We start from the raw sequence: 24,185 nt of genomic DNA, 5'->3' as shown, positions 1-24,185 counted from the left end.
TTCCTGTCTCTTTTTTGTTAGGACAACAAGGATTAGCCAAGGGCCGCCCCTTAAGGTGGGTTGTTTTGGCTGTTTTGGGCTCTGAACTATCAGTCAAAACGACTGTTCAGATTCTATAAATTAGCTCCAATTTGTGCATTGGACTCGCATTTTGAGAAACCTCAGTTGCCACCAGGCACTGGGTAATCCTAGGCAATACCTAGCTCACATTTGGTGCCCAAAGGTGCCAGGAGGAGAGTGATGCTTCATATTTGCCTCCCCCCGCCCAAAAGCTGGCTGCAGAAACGAACCTTACTGCTGAGAGTGAGGATGGGCTGCCACAAAAATCCTTTGAATTACTCCTCACCTCAGAAGGGAGCTGAGCTATTGGATGCCTGATCAAATAGCACCGTCCCCAGCTCTCCTGCACACGTTCAGTGCTGCTGCTGCCTGTCTTGGTCTATAAAAACAGGGCACTGAAGCACAAAGGCACCAAGAGCTGGAGCGACCCACCTGCAACATAAACCATTTTGGACAGGTTTCTCTAAACCCCTAATAGGTTGTTTCTCAGACACAGCAAACTCCTAAAGCAGCCTAATGGAGCCTTGAATGTGAATATAAATCATGCCTTCTAAAAAGAGTATCAAAGCAGCAGAAAGAGGCCTCCCTTTCATGGGAGTCTAACTCATAATATTCTGCTTCATCAAAAGGGTGGGGTATAATTTCAAAGGATGGTCTCTTATTGTTAACATTCATCCCTGATAAACGTACTGTACACGGCACTGAGACCTCTTGATTGCATCTGTGCATGGGAACTGCATGACAATGTTGCCTTTAAATGTCATTGTACAGCACATGAAATATGTTCCCGTACTCCAGGCAGGCACAGCACCCTCGCAGGCTGCCCAACCTGTGGATGCACTTACGCCTCTATATCTAAGCGCTGTGACAGAAAATGTGAGATTAGTCATTGCTGCTCTTCCCTTACAAAAAATATCCTGGTGAATTCTGGGAAGAGCAGGTCTGTCACGGCCTGGTGAAGGTCAGGGCGTTTCCTCTGGGAAATGACTCCAGTCTTTATTTGGTAATTGGGCAGAAAAACAGGTGTGCAAACCACAGCTCCAACTGAGACAGTGTTGATATTTTGCACTGAAACAGTTACATGCCTTATTGTATGAGGTATGTAAAATTAAAAGCTGAAATTTTTGAAGCCAATTCCCATTCAAATGAATAGGCTAACACTCCCTCAACCCTATCTGAATTCACCAGAACTTACTGTCTTGACAAAAAAATTGGACAAAATTATAAAGTTTGTGTTGTGCCATATTAAAAAAAAAAAGACTATCGTGACCTCGTAAGGGCTTAACAGCCCATGAACCCTTCTCTCTCTCTCCCTATAGGCAGCACTTATTTCTTTGTCACAATACAGTAGCATTTGAAGGCCTGTCTTATGATGCCTCCAGTATCTGATGGTGCCGCTAGCAAAGCAAAGAACTTGGGATTTCTGAGGAACTTATTTATAAGCCCAGCCTTCATCTCTGAAGCAAGTAACTGAAGCCCATATCCATGTTTCCAACTTCATATCCAGCACTTCTGAACCAAACAGCAGCAGGTTAAAGCCGCATGCCCCGAGCACCCAGATGCTGGGCTCTGCACACAGGCATGCTGTGCAAAGGAAAGCGTTTTGGAAGCACGGCTAATCTTTTGCCAGATCCCTTGGGCTGTATTCAGAAATGGTCAAACTCTGGAACTGCAAAAAGTTTTACAAAGTGTTGGCCTCTCCTGGCATCCACAGAAAGGCCAGAGTTAGACTCTGGCTTCACATCTAGACTCAGGTTGGACAACCTAAGTGCCATTCCAAGCACAACCTGCCAGTGTTTTTGCAGGTGATGAAAGATGATGTTCAGGAGAAAAGTCTTCATGGCAAAATGTCATCTCTTAATGTTTACTGAGTATCTCTAATTTTGCATGAAAATCCAAAATACAGCATGAATCTCATGCCTTGGCACACAGAACACAGTGAAGACATGTAGAGAAAAAATCCCAAAAATAACAACAACAAAGCCAAACAGAGACAATCCTGAGCAAAAGGAAACACGCAATCACCCAAATCCAAAATGCCTCCCTGCAAAACCAACGGCAAGATTATCAATCTTAAACTTGGACCAGGCCATCAAGCCCTCTCCCCCACAATCATATCCAACCACAAGGAATTATCTCACTCCCAGTGTAAAGAGCCCCTTGGGAACATGCACAGATTGGGCCCCTTTGGGCTACCCAAGTTTGCTGAGCAGCAAGGTCGAGTGAGGCTCACCCTGACCTCAACTAACCTTCTCAACAACACCTCAGCCAAAACCAGCAGCTGGAATGAACCAGAAACATGACTTCATGAAATCAGTGGAAAACATTGACTGAAAGAAAACGCAGCAAGCCATGACAAGAAATTACGAGTTTGAGAGCAGGCCACGGAGGGCCAGTGAAGTTACAAGGAAAAAATGCAGAAGTAACAGTGCCAACCACTGGGAAAAAACTGCGTCACCCCTCAGAGCCCCGACCGCAGCAGGTGACAGGGCCAGCCAGCTGCCGCTGTGGCGGAGGGGACCTGCGCAGATCCTCCCCTTGACCTGCTCCAACAGCACGGACCGCACTGGGAAAGGCTCCAGGTCTCCCAGCCTGCGCGGAGAGCCCATGCTGGACTTCTCAGGTGCTGCTTGCACGCAGCGTTGCAACTCCTGTCTCAAGGGGCACAGTTTGCAAATAAGTCTAATGGCTTGGAAGTCTGAAGACATGTTAGCACAGAACAGATGTTTCCAAGCGTTAACTTCCTTGAATTTACAAGTTCACCCTTTGCTCAGTATTGCCATCCCTGATAGGTTTTTATGCTATCTCATTGTGTTGTATCATCGTTCATGAGTAATACCACAGCAAATTGATTACCTAAAATTACATCATGTGCAAGGGAAACACAAACAAACCTAGATCCTTTCATAAAGGAAATTCACTTCAGGAAGGAGGGGAAATAAAACTTTCTGCTCAGTCAGTCCCTTCACATTGTCAGCCATCTTAGAGAGGGAGATATTTTTTTTTGCCTTGTATTAAAGAAAGTCTTAGATGGGTCATTTCCCATCAGGACCCTGTTGCACCGAGCAGGGTGCATCCACCCTGTAGGAGAAAGCTCATACCCCTGAGCAGCTCATCCTTCAAATGCAAGCGCACAGCATGGATGGCAGGATGTCACCCATCTTACAGACAGGGAACAGAGGCCCAGAGAAGTTCGTCACTTTATTTTGCCCAAAGCACAAGGGCAACCTGTCACAGAACTGACAGCAGACCCTCAGTTCCACCTCCTCTTCCTCACAGCTTCTGTCTTCCTCAAAGGACCACTATTTGGGATTATGCCAACACAACAGTCAACCCGAAATCTTCCAAGGAAAGCAAGATTTCTCTGTTTAAGGTATTAACATTTCCTGCCTGCTGCTAGCAACATGAGAGGCACACCAAAGGGAAAAGCAGCAGCGCAGAAGACTTGCAGCCCCACAGTGTCCCCTCTAGTAATGAGGGAGAGCGGGGAGATCGGGAGATACCCAACACTCTCACATTCATTAAGATTCATGAGTTAGACTAACAGGGCAGAAATTAACTCTAAAGGAAGTAAGATTTCTCAAAGATCTATTTGATGTCAGACAAAAGGGAATCATTATATAAATAGAGCAATTACTCTAATTAAGGCTTCCCTCCATGAAGCTCTTGAGTGAACACTGCAGTTGCTGAAAACAGCTCGGGCGCCTATTATGTAAGCCAAACAAACCAGCAGGCCGGGGTGGCATTGCCCTTCACCCACCCCTAACAAGGAGAAGTAAGATGGCTCTATGGCTCCATTTGTTCACGTCTGTATTATTTTTAATGACTGGAAGCCAGGAGGCATTTGCATAGCATAGAAGCTTTTATTTATTTTTGTTTTCTTTAATAAAAAACTGCTCTTTTGGGCCTGTCTTGTCTTTTGCTCTCTTGGGCAAGGATCCCATCGCCCTCCATAAGACTCTGCCAAGGGCGATGCTTGCAAGTGTACCTAACTGCCATGAAAAAGCAACGCAGGGCTCAGCCCCACAAGCAGGTTACCAGGACCGAGGGAGCTGCCACCTCTGAGCAGCTCTGGCTGCTCTCTGCGCGGTCTCTGCCTGCTCCAAGCGTGAGCTCACGTGCCGCTGCCCAAGTTCACCAGAAGTGTCAAGCCTCAGAAGTACAAGAGCGCCCTGAAAGCATTTTAAAAGTGTGCATGCGTATGTGTGTGAAGTCTCAGTTATTTCACCTTTGAGGTTAAAAATAAGGAAGGGGAAGGGAGGTAAAAATCAGTCTTCAGCCCTCTCCCTAAAAGCCAGAAGGCTGTAACACTAAGCATGACAGGAGTCGCATGTTTAACATGCCAGCCCGGGGCAAGAAGGACAAAATGTCAGTGAAGCAGATATTAAGCAGATGAATTTGATATCGCTCTCCTCTCTCTCCAGTGCAGAGATGGCTGCTTGGTGCTGTCCCTGTCAAAGCTCGAGCGAACAAGAAGGATTAACTGTATTGCAAACACTGCTGAGCAAGAGAGACTAGCAAAATAAATCAAGTCAGATAGAGGAACTCACATAAGCGATAGAAACATCTGGCTCCAAATTTCTTGCTGGTGTAAACTGATGCCACTTTGCTGCCTCCCACCAGCAGAGAACTTGGCCCAAAATACGGAAATTAAGTACTGTTTGAATAGCTACAAACTCACTTGCTGTACTGGCATCTGCCTGTTTCCCTGCTTCCCTCCTACCCTATTTATCTCAGTAATACTAATGCAGAATGAAAAGGCCAAAATTTTCAAACATAGGAGCCTTATTTTGTCCCCCTAAGATAGCTAGTGATTTTAGATACTTCTGCCTTTGACATTCTTCTAACAACTAACAACAAAAATCAACTTAAGTCATTGGATACATGGATTATCTAATACAGGTTTCAGTCAAGATGTCACTGGAGATGCCTGTGTTCTCAGCACTGAACAGTCAGCCACATAGGTCATGGGTCAACAGTTCCCACATGGGTCACCTGCTGCAAGAGCCCTTCAGACAGTTTCAAAATCAGGCTGTTGTTTTTAAATTGCCCCAGCTGGATTGCAGTTACAAGATGGAGATACACAAGTCAATCACTACATTGGTATATCAATCAGAGTAACAAAAACATGGAGACAGAAGGAGCATCACATGTATTAACAGACTAGGGCATGGTCCCACTCTCTTTTTAACCAGTGCTAGCGTCTCCCTGGGGTTGCATGGGAAAACAATTAATCCTTTTCTGATAGACTTGTCAAGACAAGTGGGGAATCTATTGTACCACCCTGGGTGGCCTATTTACATAGGTCAAGTACAAAGGGGACTAACGTGCCCCAGACAAACCTGTAAAGGCCAGTTGGGGTGGGGGGAATAACAGGAAAATACTTCAAAGGAGCTTTTCCATGGTCTTGGTTATATTTCAATGCTTTTAACTTTGAAGTTCATGAACAGGCATAGCAGGTCAGAAGGGCCCAAAATGGAAGGACTAGTGGACGAGAAAGACCTAAAGCTCTAAGCAGCTCGGACAATCGGAGGTTTATTACTCCTACAGAAGTGCCGAGACCTCCCAATTAGAGGCACTGCTTCACTAGGCTGGGGACTGCACATCAAGAGACGTTCCCTGCTGCAAAGGCAGAATGATTATTACCATTTCTAGATCGAACCTCAAGGGAATTCCGGGCTTTCCCCCAGGATTAGAGTTTAATGAACGTCACCAAAATGCCTTTGAGGGTCTATAATCACAATGTTTATCTGTGGCAGAGCTGAGAAGTGAGCCCAGGCCACAGAGTCTTAAGCTAGAGGCTCAGCCACAGGAATTGCTTCCTCCAAAGCACCTAAAAGCAGGAACAAAAAGCAAAAGGAAACCAGTTGGCACAATGAATGCTGCTTTACCTTTTTTTTTTTTTTTTTTAATCTGAGCAGGAAAGAGAAGGATTAATCATAACTGACATTACAATAGGCAGGGTTATAAGCTTTTGCTACGAGGCAAATCTGAGTCTGCGTGCTGTGGACCTTAAACAAGAAGCTGAATTTCAGCCTATTGGAAAGGGAAAAGTAAAAGGACTAATGACTACTTCTGGATGAATGTAACACGGCAGGCTATATAAAGATGGCATTAGTTTTCTTTCACAGTGAATTATTGTGAAGCATATGACTCTTACTGTGGGGAAGAGGAACACACCATAAAGGGGTGTGACCAATTGATAGAAAAGATTAAAATAATTGGGCAAAGCTGCCTGCTTTTCGAGAACTGTAAGGGAAAGCGTAGGAGACAATGTGTTACCGAAATGGATACTTGAGCTCAGATGGCAGAGATAAGACAATCTGTGGTGGAGCACAGCCTTGTAGCTTAACCACAGTGCAACAGGGGTGTATGGCAAGAATGGTTTAGATGTGAGAACATTTAAAACTGCAGAACTGTGTCTCAGTTGGGAAATGGCAGGCTCTGGAGTCCTGCTTTTGCTGCACAGGCTCCAGAGCCAACCAGGAAATGCAAGATGAAAGCATTTCTAAAAAACAAAATAAAGAAAAAATGTTTACACAGATCTGGGATAGAGTTTCTCAGAGAGATTCAAATATCTGCCTGACTCTGACGGCCAAAGCTTAAACTGTGACAGACGATTTATGGAGGCTGCCAACTCTGAAGAGATGCCAAAGAGAATAATTTACTGGGATATTTGAAGGCATTTTTAATATCTGTTTTTGTTAAGCAGGCTCTACAGCTCTGAGGATAAACTATAGCTCTGAGCTCATGTAGTTTTCCTCTTTGATTTCAGTAGGTCCATCATTGGGTTGTTCCTTTTCCTTTTAATCTTTGTCTAAAAAATACTCCTGGCGTGTGGTTTATTCAAAAACAAGTTCATTTGGGCTCTTCCAGTGCTGCATGTGAAATAGACCTGGCCCAGATCCGTAGGACACAAGCCCAAAGGAGAGACACACGCCTTGTGTTGAGTGATGTACAAGCAATGTAGGCAAGGTTACACCATCAGCATCTGGCTGTCTTTTTTCACCCCTCATAGGTATTTAGGAGATGACTGGAGAGCACAAACACGGGGGTTTGGTCCAGCTCACACAGTGGCCAGACTGACCGCCTGGGACTTGGGCAAAAGGCAAGGCAGAATGGCAACAGGAAGCACAAATTTATTGTGCTTGGATGTGCAAAGCAAAGCACAGGTGAGGTATTTTGAGTCATGCATTGCTTGCTATAGCATGCAGGGACGCTGCAGACACCTACTGTGAGTGGTATCTGAGCTGATGACAGCTGGGAGTAGTTCTGACCTCCCAGTATCCACGTGTGCTGGACCCTGAGCAAGCACAGACTATGAAGAGAATAAACATCCTCAAAGAACCATTCAGAAGACCTGACCCTCCACGCTGATGTTCAGAGAGCAGCAGCCACAGAGTGTAGGCAGTCCGGACCATCCACATCTCTCCTAAACTTAGGTGTCCTTGCAGGCAGTCTGAAACCAGCCCCTTACCCTCCAGTCCTCCGTCACTGCAGGCAGTTTGCTTTGATTATATTAAAAAGCTGCCTCTAAGTCTTCCTGTTGTGAAAACCCTGGCCTCTCCCACCTTCTCTCCTCATTAATGACATTTTCAAGTTGTTTACAGAAGCGGGGCTAGTCTCCTTCAGCACTAAGCACTCACTGTCTAGAAGACCTTTCTGAAAATAAGCTGCAGCACATGTAAAAGCGGCCCTCATCAAGACAACAGACAATCATGGTGGCATCTCCTCATCATGGGTGGTTTATTCCTCCTGCAGTGCAGCTCAGCATTCACTTTGCTTTCTTTCCTGCAGCTGGGCCCGGGTGCAGTGCCTTAGAGGAATTCTTTTTCAGTATCTCTCCAATCCTCTTTCTTGCCAATCTACTGCAGGATGTTCATGCAGTGGAGCCTGAGTCTCCAAGTGCTTTCTGTTGGAGCTACTAATCTGCATTTAGCCAGACAGAGCTGCATCATGCCCCGAATATGCAGAATAACAAGAGTTCCTCAGAATTCCTTTGGAATGATAGGAAATGAGTGCCCTCAACCTGTACTCCCTTGGGATTTGTGGATTTAACAACAAATGTCTCCCATTAGGAGCCACCACTCAGAGTTCCTCAAAAATGATGGGAAACACTTCCCATTTCCAGTGGAAGGAGGGCTGGAAGAGGGTACCCTTCGGATTTTGTTCTTCCTCACCTAGCATCACCTGCAAATTTAGCGAAGAAAACTCTAACATACACGTACACTTTTCCTACTGTCATCTAACATTTCTACATACGAATTTCATTAAATGTTTGTTGCATCAACTTCTGACACAGCCATTCCAGTAGGATGTAGTTTTTACAGATAGCCCAAGAATCACAGAGCATTTTCTAGAATTCACCAAGGGACCTAAGGCAGCCTCACAGTCGCTCTTTGGGCAGCAAAGGAATGACGAACTTCTGCAGAAAGTTCAGAGTGGCTTTTTTAATTAACAAGATGAAGATTGGCTAAGCTGTTGTGTAAGGGCCTCAATACCTCTCTCTGACTGGAAATTAAGCTGTTGCCCTCTGCATTGCAACATTCCTGAGCCTTTTGTGTTCTCCAGAAAAATTCATGTGTGCTGCCTCACAGCAAGCAGGGATAGGTTACACTGCCAGTACTCAGTACTGAGTATCACTGGACGTGCTAGCTGTGAGGGCAAGCCACAAAACTAAGGAATCAACCGAAAAGCCCTTTTTTGTTGGCTGCAGTCTGTGATGTGGGCTCACAAGAAAGAGGAGAAGAGGCTTTTCTCTTCTAGATAAGGGCTTTTTTGATTTCTAGATCAGGCTTCAAGGCTATCTTGAGTCTGAGGGGTTTGGACTTAAAGATCTGGCACGTTTAACCGATTCCCCCTCCGGCTACTCCCCAGTGCCATGCAAGCTCCCTCCTGGCTGGTGGCACAAGCCAGGAAGGAAATCCCAGCTCCCCTGGCTTGTGTTCCCACAGCTAGGGCTGAGCCCATAAAACAAGGGTGGTCAGAGCAAGACCTTGCTTCTAACAACTCTTGGAGCATCATTATCCTTCTGTCTGCTGTTTGGAGCAGTAATTTGCAGACACTCTATAGCCCTTTGATATGAACCTGGAAACACAAAAGGGATTTTCAGCAAGTCTGGAAGAGCAAAGAGCAAAGCATAAAGGAGCAGCAGGGGGTAAGACTTTAATAGTGCTGTGCTGGGCTCAGAGAGAACCAGGTGAGCCGGAGAGGGGAAGTGAACCGAGGCAGAGAGTTCACTAAACCAGAGCATTTGCCTGTTAAGTCAGCATCACTTCCAGGCTATTGTTCTCTAGAAAAACAGAGTAACTTCAAGTTTTTCTTCTGCATCCTTTTCACTGTATCGCTGACATCATCATTTCCTCCTAGAGATAAAAGTCATGTTTGCTCTCTCAAATGAGCTCCCTCACCCTTTCAATCCCTCCCCGCCTCCTTCTGCCACAAAAACGCTCTCTGCACTACTCCGCCGGCATTTAGATTACCCCGTGCTGTTCCACCTGCGCTGTTCGGAAGCAGAGGCTACTAAAACCACAGCCAATTTCCTCTGCACCTTCCCCTTCTATTGCCCCGTGTTTATTTTTTCAAACAAAGACCCAGGGACGGGGACATAACCATTTTTGCCCAGTCTCATAGCTCTGGTAGCACTTTCTCCAAAATGCATGTTTCCAAGCAGCTGGAGGAAGAACAGCCATGCTACAGTCTAATTTGCAGTCCCCAAAGTATACAGCTATGGGAAAGGCTGCCCAAGCATCACTTTTTTTGAAGGAGTATTTCAGCTAGGTCCAAAGTGTTTCAGAGCTCACATTACGGCTGTAGGTTGGCACACAAATGCCAACGGACACCGGTGGCTTCAGTAGACTCAGCTACGACTACAGTCCAGAAATCCAAGCTCCAGAAGGCAGAGCAATGTTAACGCTTCCTGGGAGAGGTGCTGCTTTCTAACCTCTGCTTTCACCTGGCTCTGGGACTGAAAGTATCTATTTTGCCATTCCTTATCCAAGTTTCCAAGCCTTTGGGCCAACCATTGCTACCTCAGATCATCAATCCATGGAGTGACTCAACAGTCTTAGTCCTTCTCTGTCTGAAACACAACGTGGAAAAGAAAATCCCTGCATTTTTCCCTGTGAATTTATGTCCTATTATACTACTGACTTGAGCCCTGATTTTCACTATGACTTTTCATTCTCCCCTTCTATTAACCCCCACTTTTAGCAAGACAGTGTGATTAGATTGCATTCGAGAAAGACATTCAGACTTGTAGTGAGTGAAACACGCTGCCAAATACCACCCTGCTTATGGGAAACGAGGGCATCATATTTCATATTGCTGTTCGCTCAGCTGAAGCCCCAAGCCTCCAGCTGCCTGGAAAGCTACCCTCCTTGCTCAAGCACCTTTTGCTAGTGACAATTTACAAATTCAAAACATCAATGTGCCACAATAAGGGAAACCCCAGCTGCACTCTCACTGTAAAAGACATGGTGCAACCTATGCTGGCTCACAAAGTTTCTCTTTCAAAGTCTCTTCAACATCAGATGCTGCTGATTACCGTGTCAGCTGATAGCAAAAGAGTATTTGAAAGAATTTCTTTTACAGGCATAGACACAGTCGCATTAGGGCAAAGCTCCTCTGGCATGAACTCCTTGTGACTGTACTGGCGTAGGGCTACAGAAAAAACACTTTTTTTTTTTTTTTTAAAGTATGGCTGCTCAGTCAAAAATCAGAAAAACCTCTTAGATTCAGATTGGCCTGAAGTGGTCTGAATGCGATCAGCAGCAATTTTCTCTTTCTGCACTTTTTATTTTCTTTCAACGAGAAATGTTGATTCAGTCTGCTCAGAACGATGTGTTTCACTTTTTCAGCTACAGGTGGAAGAAAAAGAATCAGATTTCTAGAGGAGAAGATGGTGCTTACTGAAGGAGATTTGAGTCAATAACCCAAGATGTAGGAGACCAAATCCCATAGGCAAATTCATGCTCAGTTAGATTTGTTCACATGAACAGCTGGAGACCTCAGTTCAAGCATAGTCTCTGCCTGACTTGAATCATCATTCCCCCAAATCCCCAATGACGTACTCATGCGATGCAGGGTACGAAAGCGGGATTTCCTATTTCCCTTCTCTGGGAATACCAACTCCAGTGAAATACTGCTGATTTACACCAGTTCGTCTCTGCCCTACCTCTAGCTCTTGAGGGAAAATATCAAGGACACAAAACATTAAAAAAGAAAATCGGCAAAAACGTCTTTTTCTAAAGCACAAATATTTCTGCCTTGATTTCTAAACAATCTCCCAGGGCATCTAGGTTGTTTTTGCTTCCGTCAGTACCACTGCTCAGAAACCTGCCAGAAACACCCACTGACCTAAACGAAGTCTTAAAGACGTATCTTGGTTATTATCTGGAAACTGCGAAGATGAACAGGATGCAGCCTTCAGAAAGCAGGTGATCACTGATGGGGGGAAATTGGTAAAGCACAATTATGGTAAATGAAAGCAAAAGAAAGAACAGCCATGAAATAGATCCTAAAACCTATTGTCCTTGTTTACAGTGAGGCTCTTCACCAAGGCAGAGTGACCAAGTACTTTCTAAACCCAGATACATCCATTTGTAGAGAATTTCTAAGTACTTACACCAGATTGCATCTTCCAGCAGGAGAATTTGATTTTAGTTCCAGAGCTTTTTACCACTCAAATATTAAGTGAATTCTCACTTGTCTTGTCCAAGGTTAGAGGCCAGAACTGTTAGTTAAGGGATAATCCAGTTATTAAGGCCTTAGCCTGCAATGCAAGAGACCCCAGGCTTAATTCCCTGGGTTTCCATAGGTTTCTCACGCCATGTAATTACTTATCTCATTTTTGTCACTGCAGCAGTTGAGTTCCCTGGTTTTCTAGGGCACTAGCACTGCTTCACTGTCACAGCTGTAAATCAGGGAGTTTAAGTTCTACACTTCAGGAAGTTTTTATGGGAGGTGAATACAGTAGTGACTAGAAGATCCTCAGATAGTTATCCATGTTACCCATCTCCATGTATCTAAGAAAAACAACATTAACATCAGAAGGCTATGATAAACTCAAACAACAAATCTACTTATTTAGCAACTAGAAAGACTACTGTCTTTCTTCACAAAACAGTCACAAAAGGGGAAGAAAAAAAAGACGTAAACCAACACCTAAAATTATATTTGCAAAACCACAGTGGTTTTGCAAAAATACAGCTCAGCAGTGATCATCATATTTGTTACCATTCAAAATAAATTCAAGTGCTTATCTTTTTCCATTTTAATGAAATTAGGTGATCAGATGATCTCATGACAGGATGTTTCCTTCCTGTTAAAACCAACATGCTCTGATGCCTCTAAAAACTCAGTATGAGAAACTGAGAAGGAAATAAGGGGCTCTTCTAATGAATGGGCCTGAACCCAAAAGCAGGTACTGCAAGGCTGCAGAAATTCAGTTTGCAGTGAACCATCATCAGCGCTGTAAAACACAATGCAAAAGCCACCTCCATGTAGCAGCCACCCAGGAAAGGGAAATGTTAGAGAACTGAAAGTCCAGTAAAATTTTCAAATGCAACCTCCCATCAGTTAATTACAAGGCTCCTGGGTAATGCTTTAGATTTCAGCCTTTTCTCCTCAGTAGACATTTCCTAAAAGTGTAGCACTTCTCTTGAGCAACACAAGCGAATTTCAGAGATGCAGTTTTGTTTTCCTTTGGGTTTCATCAGCAACACATCACACAGCAGACAAGCAGAGTGACCAGAGTGGAGACCTTTTTCAGGCAAGCAACCAGCAATACCTAAGTTGATTATGCAGTTTTGGAGAAGCCCAATTGAACTTTACTTAAATTTTTGATCCTGCCTTGATTCTGATACTCTTTTCCAGTGTCACTTATCATATTGCTATTTGCTAATCACAAAAGAGAGCCAACCGTTAAAAGTTGGGCTCTGAACACATGTTAGAGCAGCCTGGGATGAATGTTGCTTGCACTTGCTGTTTCTATGAGGTTCCTACCAGAATTAGGAAAATAAGCACCTCATCATTTTAGCCATCATTAAGTGGCTAAAACACAAATAAAATCTTTATTATACTCTGAACTTCCTGATATGATGACCATGTATCTGGCCACATTTTCCTTCCATCTCAGACTTACACAAGATATCTTCTGCTGCTGCCTGTCACTCCAGAAGGCATCCGGAGCATCCAGATGCTCAGGCATCCAAGACTCCCAAACCAACAATAGGAATGCTGCTCCAGGAATTGCAATGAGTTTGAACTTCACATTTTTTATTTTAAAGTGTTGCTGGTTACTTCCGAAACCCAAGAGGGCCTTCAGCATGACAAGTGGTAGCTCCTGAGCACAACCTCTGATTTCAAAACACAATCCCTTGCCCCCTTAAGAAGGGTTTTTATTCTTAATTGATTTCTGTGGAATTCATTAGATGCATTCACAGCTATAGAAAGCAGATAGCTCACTTGATATCCCACAGAAACTCTTCAGTAGAAAACTTGCAGATTCTTGCTACTAGATTAGAGGTCTGATAAAAACAAAACAAAACAAAACAAAACAAAAAACCCTCTTCTTTCCCTTAAATGGTCAGTCATTCAGTACCCCATTTCTTTGAGTCACTGCTTAAGAAGTTGCTATGAATTACTATCTTATCCAAGTATTTCTTTGGCCTTCTGTTATCACAGTATTTAGTAGTATCCAGTCTTTAATGCATCTTTGCTCATGGTGATTTTCCAAGGAAAGGAAATGCTTCGATCCCTCTTTCTATGAAATGTGCTTAGAGATGTTAAGTGACTTGACCATAGGCAAAAAGTAGTCAGTAGCAGAGCAGCCAGCTTAGGTCTCCTGATTCCTAGGTTAACACCCTCACTGCTCCATCACCTTTTGAGTCATTACAGTAGAGCCAGGGAGTTGCAGTGCACGGGGCACCATTTGTACACACACAGGCTGAAATCTTAGAAGGACCTTCATTCCCACATCACAGGTCAAGACACACAGATCAAGAAAGGGCTCCTGGGAAATGCAGAAATACACAGGAGAGTAAGGACTAAATGTCGCCTTCCTCAGGATCCTTGCAATGAGCTACAGCTCTCCTCAAACTGTTTGCTGTACAGTCCCATTTTTTTCCAACACAAAAAGGCTGAAAACCTGTCTGTGTCTGTAGGTAGACAGCAATCCCTGTGGGAAGGCTGATATTACCAACAGTCAGTACAAAGGATTATCAGGAAGACTTCACTTCTTCACCCTTCTAGTCACATGAAAATCATATGGCAACTGCTGAAAAATACAGTGCATTACCTGCTGCTTCTGTTCTGAAGATGACCATACGTTGTAAATCATAAAGTCAGCAAGGGAATGCCCAAACACACACACACACTGACAGCTGGACATAACTATGCAGACACACTTAAGTGCAGCTAGATTTTTTTTTTTTTAAGTTTACTTCATCCCAAGATAATAAGAGGTCCAGAGTCAAGGTAACCGCAGTATCTGAGCACTGATCATCCCCCAGCCCTATTTTTTATTGCTAGATTCAGGCTGGAGAAAGCCAGGACAGAGAGCACAGGAGACAAACAGCCAGGGAAACTCACTGCTTTGAGGATTGCCACCGCATCCTGCTGGAGCCACGTTGGGTAGACAACCTCATCATTCAGGATGGCCTCAAAGAGGTCATCCTCATTCTCGGCCTCGAAGGGGGCATGGCCACACAACATCTCGTACAGCAGCACGCCCATGGCCCACCAGTCAACGTCAGGGCCATAAAGCATCTCTTGCAGAATCTAAAGGAGGAAGGAGAAAGAAGTATCATCCCTGCAGCTTCTTAAACTGAGTGGAAGAAGAAAATGGATTTGAAAATGTTAATGCAGAAGTTCTCATTGTGTCCTAACAGCTCTCTCTACTAAGCTGGCTAGACATGCTGGAGCATATACGTGATCCCCAGCTGGAAACCCTGTAGTACACACATGGGTACCTCAGATGCATCAAACAAGGGCTGAACTAGCTTTGCTGCTCCCTGGGTAATCTGGGAAATGACCCCTTAAAAAGGATGCCAGGGCTTCGCAGGGGGAGAAAGGGGATTTCAGCTAAACTGGTTGAGTGTCAGAAGCAGCAAAGCAGCCACGTGTGCGGGCTGACACCACCTCTTCCTTGCCTCTGGGAAGGAAATGCTTACACAGCTCCAAGAGCAACATTTTCAGCTGGAGAGGGAAAGGAGCATGAGTGTGTGAGAAAGGCACGAACACCAACCACAGACAAAAATTCAATTATTTTGAAGAAGGACCTAAAACCCTATCAGAACATCTGGCAGCATCTGGAGGACAGCTGTTCTTTAAAGAGGTGTTTAATTTTCTGATGAGACTGGTAAATGACAAAGGAAAAGGAGGAGGTAAAGAAAGAAATGAAATAGGAAATGAGGGAGAAGATGATTTCTTTTCACATCAGGCTGGCCAGTATCTGTATGCACCCCTCTCTCTGCAATCAGGTTTTTAGCAGCTGCAGCCCAGCACCTCAATCTTTCACTTTGGCTTCCTTTAAGAGAGATACCTGCTCAACTCAGTGCCTACAGCAGCCTGCAGATTTACTGAGGCTTTGCTTGCACAAGTGTGTATCTGGGATGAAACCTTGCACCTGGCAGTCCAATAAGATGTAGCCAAAGATGCCAGAAAGCACACTTGCTGCTCTAAAGCTAACCTGTGCTGTTAAGAACCTAAGTGGGTTTTTTGGCCCAAGAAAGGCCTCCTATACCTCTGGAGCGATGTAGTCTGGTGTGCCACAAAAGGTTGCTGTGGTAATGCCATCATGAATGCCCTCTTTGCACATTCCAAAGTCTGCCAGCTTGCAGTGACCCTCGGCGTCCAGCAGCACGTTATCCAGCTTCAAGTCCCTGCAAAGAAAATTATTCACAAAGTTACTAGGTGCTTGGAACAACCCAAATCCAAATGGAGGCAGAGTCTCAGGCTTCCGAAGCCTAACCTGTAAACTGGATAAGCCTCATCGTCATAAAAAAATAAACAGAAGTCATGCAGGAGGGCTTTTCTTTCATTTCATCTCTTAAAAAAGGGAGGGACAAACATCACTCTGCTGAACTGCATTTAATATGGGCAGGTGCTATACGAGTTCGCCCACATGGCTTTCCAAACACACCACAAGCCTGACTGGCACAGCTTCTGCTAATTTAGCTCTGGGACTCACTGGAGGAGAGGCTGCCAGAGCTGTCAAATTGCCTAACGAAGTTATGATGCAGCAAAACGCGCCGCACATGACGTGCTCTGATTCAGCGAGTGCCATGCTGGGAACACGCAGGCAGAGCCGAGGAGCTGTGCGAGGCCTCTTCCAGAGGGGGAGCAGGTCCCGTCTTCGGCACTTCAGGAGGTTAAATCTCAGACCTCCCAGTATAAGAGGAACCTGACTGATAAATCCCACCGGGAGTTTTATCCAGTCTGAGAACAAAAGAAATTCCCTCCTGATACTGCGTCATATGGGCAGGCCGAACACGTAGGCAGCACGCAATGCTTCTACTATAAGGCAAAACCTTAAAATCTCAGCTGTATCAGTTCCAGCAGGATTGCACTAATGCAAGAAGCAAATTTCCCACATAGTGCTCGCTGGTGGGGAGCCTCCTTGTCCGATGCCCACTCTCTGTCACAAGAGACCCGCAGCCAACTACCATACTGTACATTTTGCAACACAACACGTATAACAGCCTCGAAACTCAGAAGTAGAGCTGCCAAAATGACAGAGCCCTAACAAAGCTTATCAGTTTGCCTGACCTTGAGATGGCCTCAAGGAAGAGCCGTAGTTATAAGCACTGTCAGGAACACGACCAGATAGCACGGGGTCATCTGCAGACCTAGGCAGTGCCTTCCTAAAAATACATACCAGCTCTTAGCACCTCCGCTTCTCAGCTGTCAAACAAGTTCGAGGCACAGTCACGGACTGAGGAAAGCAACTACGATGACAGCTCTGTTCCGTGGGAATAGGTCACGTTTTCTTTCCTTTCCTTTTCTTTTTTTTTCTTTCTTTCTTTTTTTTTTTTCCACAGGTTTGCAGAATAACTGCACTGGTGGAAGCCCCAAACATATCCTGGTGATGAAGCATTCCGGAATATAGCCCCGTGTTGCTTGTTGCACAAGCTGCATTTGTCATCTCAGTTTATTTTCAAGGAGCTGTGTGACCTGGATATTCATTCTGTATCTATCTTAGGTATGGCTAACTCTGGTCTGGGAGTTTTACACAGTACCCCGCACAGCAACTCCGTGAGATAGGGCAGTGCTACTGTCTCCACTTTATTGACGTGCAGGACAGGCTTATAGTCCGAGACAAGGCCACTTGGGGCCTTTCAAAGGCATTTGGATGCCCAGGTAGGAATCAAACAACTAAATACATCTGAAGGTTTCATGCCCTTTTACGAAATACATGCTGGATCTCAATACGTTTTGCCCTCTGGATGGATATCTGTTTCCCTGGGAAGGGGGAGCAGTGAGGAGGGTGGTAACAAAGGTGGCATCTCCACATTTACACGGAAACCCGTGGGAGAGGTGAAATCTGAATTCAGCTAGATTCTTAAAGATCTGCTCATCCTCTTTCTGTGATCTTGACATGAAAATCAGGTGGCTGGTTACTCCGTTTCACATTAGCATTTCTACAGCCCACACCACCACAGGAAGCCTTGCTGGCGCCTCAGACAGCTCGCCCTCAACTTTGCTATTACAGTGCAAAGATCAATGACACACTGTACTAGACAATCAGAGCCACATCCTGTCCTAAAGAGATAAAAAAAAGTATTATCAGCCTCTTTTTAATGGATGGGAAAGTGAGGGGTGAAGGTTAAGAAATTTGCCCATGTTCAACAGAGCCAAGACCGAGCACCAACTTCCTGAATTCCAGTTCAGTATCTTAATCACGGGAACGAACATCCTCTTTCTCCTTCAACTTGTAACCTGGCACAGCAACACTGCCCGGTTCAAACCCCTGTGTAAGGACATTGCTGTTCCCAGCTGTCCCCCTGGCTATCTGGCACCCCAGGGATTTGGATGTCCAGGACAACGGCCACGCTTGTGTGACGCTGCGCTGTTTGCTCTGGGTGGGATGCTCAGCAGAAGATACTTTTTTTTCCCTCCCTTTTTAAAATTAAAAATGGCCATTACACTGTGTGGGCAAAGGCTTGTCTTGGAAAGGGTTAGGCGAGCACAGTGAGAGGTATTGTACGTGCTTGCTCATGACAGTATGCCTTCAACAGCGGTTTACAGGCAAAGCTCCTGTTACTCTTCCCTGTGGTTCCTGGCAGAGCAGGGAAGCCCTCCGAGCATAAAGGCAGGCCTTGTTTCCAGGAATCTGCAGTGATGTGGTTGAAATGCACAGTTTATTCTTGGCTCGGATTTAAGTTCAGCAAACACCTTTTCAGTCCTAGGCGGGCCTGCCTTTTGGGGGTGCACCTACACATGTGCCTGGTAGGGGAATTTTGGTGAACCTGCTTGGAGATCCCCCTTCCCCGCCTCCCCCCACTCCCAGAAATATTCACCATGTCCTGTCATGCGTTGGGAATACCTCAGATTACACCCTTGCTATACTCAAGCCAGCAGAAACACAGTCACGTACATGGACTGAAGAGGCAAGTCACAGTCCCTCACAGAGCCTGAGGAGCAGAGGCAAGACGCAGCTCAAGCGCTGGGCCTGCTCTGCACACCAGATTGCCAGATACTCTACCCCTTCGCATCTTCTGCCCCACAGGACATGCTGCAGAAAGCCTGACATCCCTGTCAGCTGCACAACACACCATGCTGATCACAGCATCAAGACGGCAGCCGCCTCTGCAGGTGCGAGAGCGCTGTGAGCACGCTGTATCCTCCCAGAGAGCCGCTGTCCGTGGAACTGCCATTAAATTTCAACTGTCTGCTTCCCATCTAGCAAGCTCGGTCTTAACCACACAAGGCAAACTTCCAGCCTTTTGGCTTAGTTGCATCGCATGTTAAACCCATCAGGAATGCCTGTTGTCTGCTCTTGCAGTCAGGATGTTGGCTTCTCTTGACGTCTTTCCAGCAACGTGAAATCTAAAACTCGCATTTTCTATTTTCACATAACCTGTAACATGACATTAATCTGCTCTCACTAGCTCAGATGCTGTGGCTATGCGTGTATCACTTTAGCAGAGGACCTCCCGCGAGCAGACGATCCTTTTTGCTTTGCAAGCAGCAAGCGCCCAAAAACAGGCCCCACATGTCCCCGTTGGAGGAGACTCGTGGTTTAGCACGGCAGCAGGCTCAGCCAAACGATTCCTCCGGAGCGTGCCCTCTCAGACTGCCCCGGACCCCACCGATAAGATAATTCTCTGGGAAAGTTTCGCTTTGGCCTCACGTACCAGGCACAGCATTTCTCTCGAGTGATTCCAGCAGTCTCGAGCTCTGCGCTTGCTGCTTCACATTCACAGGTCTCGCCCTGCTCCGTACCACACGAACCAGTGAAGTCACATGGAAGAAAAACACTGACAGGTTTCTAAGATTTACAAGGAGCTCTTCGTTTTAGCAGCAAGGATTCCGGGAAGCTGATGAAACTGGAAACCATCCAGGTCGCAAAGCCCAGATCTACCTCATTTCCTTAATACTTGCATTTTCCACTCAATATTTTTAGCAGTTCGATGAAGCAATAACAGCAGAGAGGTTTTCTGAGGGCTGCATTTCTAAGGTCCTGATGCCTTAAGCCTTTCCCTGGCAAACAGACTTCATCCCAACTCAGAAAGGCAGTCTTTGTCCACGCACACAGCCACCGCGCACCGGTTTAACAGCATCATTTTATTCTAGACCCAGAAGAAACGACAAAATGAGCTGCTTAAGCCTTACTGGAAGAGGTATTTCCTTATACATCTGCTGCTTGAGTTTAATGTTTATATAAAAACAAAATTAAAACTGCCGATGATCCAGTCCTTTCTGAAACATCTATCACATAAGATTTCCCTGCACCAGGGAGAGTTTTGCCAATGAACAGGTGTTATACGAGTACCTGTCACTCACTGTGGTCGGATCATGTCATCTGTGACGTAGAGACTAGGTAGGAAAGGATGAGATTTTTTTCCCCCTCTGCTTTCACCATCCTGTGCTTTATTCAGCAAGTCGCCCCTGGGGTGCACGTAGTAAGGACCTTCTTCGCAGCAGCAGGAGTGGCAGAAACTGGTTTTCAGTTTGAACTGCCTCAGTTTCTTCTTCTCTTGGGCTTGGTAATTCCAAAGGCCCAGTTTAAAGCTTGCAAAAGCCAGCTGTTCCCATCTTAAGGCAAATCATGCAGTCATGGGAAATGCAGGTACAGGGCAGTGGAAGCTATTCACAAATTTAGGGGAAACTAGTGAAACATTCCAGCCAAATGTTAAAACCTGGAATTGGCCAGATGATTAATTTGGGCTTTTCTGAGAGGGAACATTTTTGCTTTTTCAGCCTTCAGCATGCTAAGCCATTAGACACCATTCACAGAAGCAAATAGGAGGTACTGTGCTCTCCCTTGAAATACCTGTAGCCCCTCACTCCCCTCAAGCATGAAAAGGTGCATTCAAAACCCCTTTTTCAAGCAGGGACTAGATTTTGATTTTTCTCCACCTATTCTGTTGAAGTCATCTTATTTTGTAGAAATACTGAAATCTCCATCACGATGGAGAAAAATGTTCATGGCCTGGTAGCCAGAGTAACACAGGTTTCCAAGTCCTGCTCCACTGAAGTCATAATTATTTTTTGCAAAATGAAATAACTTAAACAGAACAGAATGAAAGTCTTGCAATCTGCAGAATAGCACAGTAGTAAAAATACTTATCTAAGAGGAGGAATTTGCAAATTAGGGGCCCTGCTCTAACCAAAGTGAACAAGGGATTTAAACCAACACTTCAGATAAATAAGGAGGGGAGGTGAAAGAGGTCTCAGTTTTATGAAAAGCCCCAAATCTGCATGTGAAGCTAACAGTGTTTCCCATTTTCCTCTGCATTAATTAATAACATCCAAAACAAACTATTTCATTTTACTTGAAACCAGCATTCTCTTGAGTTGCAAAAAATTGTTGTTTTAGAAAGAAACAATTTGCTGTTTCTGACAATTAATTTGGGCCCACAAATATTGAAACGATTTTCTATCTTTCTTTCCACATTGAATTTTGGGGGCTCAGCTGCCAAACTCAACAACAAAAAATTGTTTTCACAGTTCTGTTCCCATTGGCTTTGGACTGGGGACCATCCAAGTTGTTTGTTCCTGAGATTTTATACCAATTTTGGAATTAAGGCTATTTGCAATCCCATGCATCCTAGGTTGCGCAGAATTCACTGCTGCTTAAAAATTCCTTCACGGAAAATGGTTCACATCTCTCGCATTCTTCTTCATAATAACCAGACATCATTTATTTTTATGGTCAAGCAAGCTTTTGTAATCAGAAATCCCCATTCTCACAGCATCAAGGAAGAGCTAAGCAAATTTCCTAAGCAGTAGTAAAGCTGCGTGTCAGCAGGCAGTAGTAAACACTGTCTAAGGAGGACACCTGCAATATAGTCTATCAGAGCTAAGACAGAAAAACCCAGTCTGAGCTGCTGCTGTTTGTTTAGCTGCTGCCACATCTTCGGGGTAGGGTGAAATATTGAAGTCACAAATGGAAAACCAGGTTACTGCCCTTTGAAAAAGGAAGCCACGAAGTTGAGATCAGAAAAAGATCAAGCTGTGTTGAACTTAAGAAAAACAGCTTGAGAGCCCGAGGTTTGCTGCTGAGTAAAAGGGAGAGCTCCTATTGTTCCTTTTGAGCCTCCGAGGCTTGTTCTACTTCAACTGTTGTGGTACTTTAAAGAGGAAAATCACCATAGCTAGAACAATCCCGTCATGCTTATATATAGCACTCTCTTTTGGGCACAGAACCAAAGACCTGAAGCTAGCGTACAGTGCTGTTATACAACATTTAACCAGGGTAGCCACTTACATACAGCAGTTCTTTGGGCTGCGGCATGCTGAGATGGTAAGGGCTGCTTTACAGACCCTGGGTTTCAGACCGTAACCCCTCAGTCCCTGAGGGATTTCAGCCCTGTCTTTCCTATCCTCTTCCTCATTCAACCGAGGAACTGGGGCTATCCGAGCTGTGTACTCTGCGCTTCCAGATGTAGCAAGAAGCAGCAAAATACAGCTTAGGGATTGCAAAACAAAAATTCAGCTAACTCCTAGTTTTCTTGGAAAATGGTCTCTTGGGCAACAAAAGTGTTTCATCTGGTTTCCAAGAAGCTTCTGGGGTGCAGTGGCAAACTCTGTTTTAGCCCATCACATGCAGGCCAGAGAGCCTCACTACGGCAGGCCTTGCTCTTGCTGTGCAGTACGACAGGACAGAAGTGAAGGGAAAACCTCTCCAGGAGTTTATGTACACAATTAAAAGAAATCAGGAATGAAACATAACAAGGTGCTGCTTTCCACTGCCTTAACAGCCAGAAGTTATTTCCACAGGCTGGCCACACTTAGGGGTAGAGGGACCACAAACGTTGGCGCAAAGGCTGCAAATTGAACTTCTGCATTTCTCAAAAACAAAGCAAAAGGAGAAATATGACCTAACAAATTTAGACCTGGTATAAGTGAGTGAAATGCCACTGAAGATTAACACGGGTGCAATTTCCCCTCGTTTTCCGCCCCGCAGCACGTCCTATCGACTCCACAGAGCACTACCGCGGAGGAGGAGGAGGAGGAGGACAGACTGTAACGGAGCCCTATGCCTTTCCCTGCTCCCCCTAACTCCCCCACAACAGCACACAGAGCAAAAACTTTTGGAAATGATGTGCTCCCATGCATTAGGATAAAAGCAGCATGGACTACGGCCATCCAGCCTCCAAAGCAGGCTCCAGCTCTCTGCAGACACTGTCCCGGTATATAGCGACGCAATACGCACTCACGTCAGGGGTCAGATTTAAACTCGAAATGGCTGAAACTTCCTGAAACCTAAGCCAGAGCACAAGACCACAGGACCATTCTGGGTGGCAAGGCATGCGCTTGAATTTGTGCAAGACAGAGGGAGCTCCTCATATCCACCCGTATCTGTGCTCTGCAGCAGGTCCCCCAGCGCTCCCTACCAGACTTGTGCCCTTGCCAGGCGAAGCCTGATGAAGCTGTAAGCACTCGTGCCCTGCTGCCGGGCTTCAGGCTGAACCCTGGCTGGCAAGCACTTGCATCCAGAAGCACTCTGTTATTATATTTTAAAGTCAACCAGTCCTTCAAGCGTAAAGGCAAGTTTCTGCAAGCTACCAGGTTCAGGCAGCGCCGTTCAGTATCCGGCAGCCCCGATGGGCTCGGAGCCGGCGCTCCTGACTCCCTCTCTGCTCGGCCCCTTTCTGCCTTTCTGCCAGTCCCGAGACCACATCAGAGCCCTGGCCCCTGCCCAGCGCTCCCCCGGCGGCCGCTCCGGAGACGATGCGGTGCTCGAGGGGCCGATTTCTCGTTCGGCAAATGAGCTGGCGCGACCCGCACCGGAGCCCTCTCTGATGGTTTGAAGCTCCAGCGCTGCCATCTCCCTTCCCTCGGGGCACTGCAGAAAACGTGGCTGTGGAAGGCAACACAATTACGCACGTGATTTCATGGCTATTGAGATAAACGGGCAATAGTCATCTCCTGGTTAATTTAGAGGGGGTAGGCTCAAGCATACAGGCATATATTTAAAAAAAAAAAAAAGACCCTTGGCATACCACAATATATAATCACAAAGTTTCCATCACGTTAGTGGGTCTGAACCGGAGGAGCACAGATCCGGTGGGGCTCCACAGGCGCACTGAGTCCCTCCAGGGTCAGGCACACCTACGAGAGCCTCCAGGTCATTAAAGGCAGAGCAGTTATAAGAGAGCTAATGACGGTTTCCCAAAGGCGGCTTTACGAGGGCTGAAACACACTCTTGTGAAATGGGGCAGCAGAGAGCCAGAGACATTACTGCTGAAACACAGACGCTCTGGAGATTGCTACATTGGAGTAATCCCAAAGATGGTGCAATCCATACATATTTATATGTCCACATGCGTATGTTATTTATATATATTTTAAAATACTACATATGTGTGTGTGTGCGTATAGATATTTATCTATATATGTATCTGCAGCTTATTCACTTTTACGTGGGACTCTGGTCAGGAGGGACAGCAGTTGCA

At 45.5% G+C, this 24,185-nt stretch overlaps 1 protein-coding gene across 1 annotated transcript in view; it reads right to left on the bottom strand.

Moving 5' to 3' along the window:
* The window catches only part of PRKCH (protein kinase C eta), a 119,564-nt gene that overhangs the window by 5,065 nt on the left and 90,314 nt on the right, over positions 1 to 24,185 (bottom strand). The window contains exons 11-12 of the mRNA XM_026114428.2: positions 15,806 to 15,944; positions 14,653 to 14,841 (exon numbers count right to left, since the gene is read on the bottom strand). Coding sequence (XP_025970213.1) covers positions 14,653 to 14,841; positions 15,806 to 15,944 — 328 coding nt within the window. The remainder of the gene's footprint in view (positions 1 to 14,652; positions 14,842 to 15,805; positions 15,945 to 24,185) is intronic.

This window comes from Dromaius novaehollandiae, chromosome 5, assembly GCF_036370855.1.
Source record: "Dromaius novaehollandiae isolate bDroNov1 chromosome 5, bDroNov1.hap1, whole genome shotgun sequence".
Classification (NCBI taxonomy): Eukaryota; Metazoa; Chordata; class Aves; order Casuariiformes; family Dromaiidae; genus Dromaius; species Dromaius novaehollandiae.
Note: the sequence above shows the minus strand (reverse complement) of the source record. Positions and strands in the feature narration are given on the sequence as shown.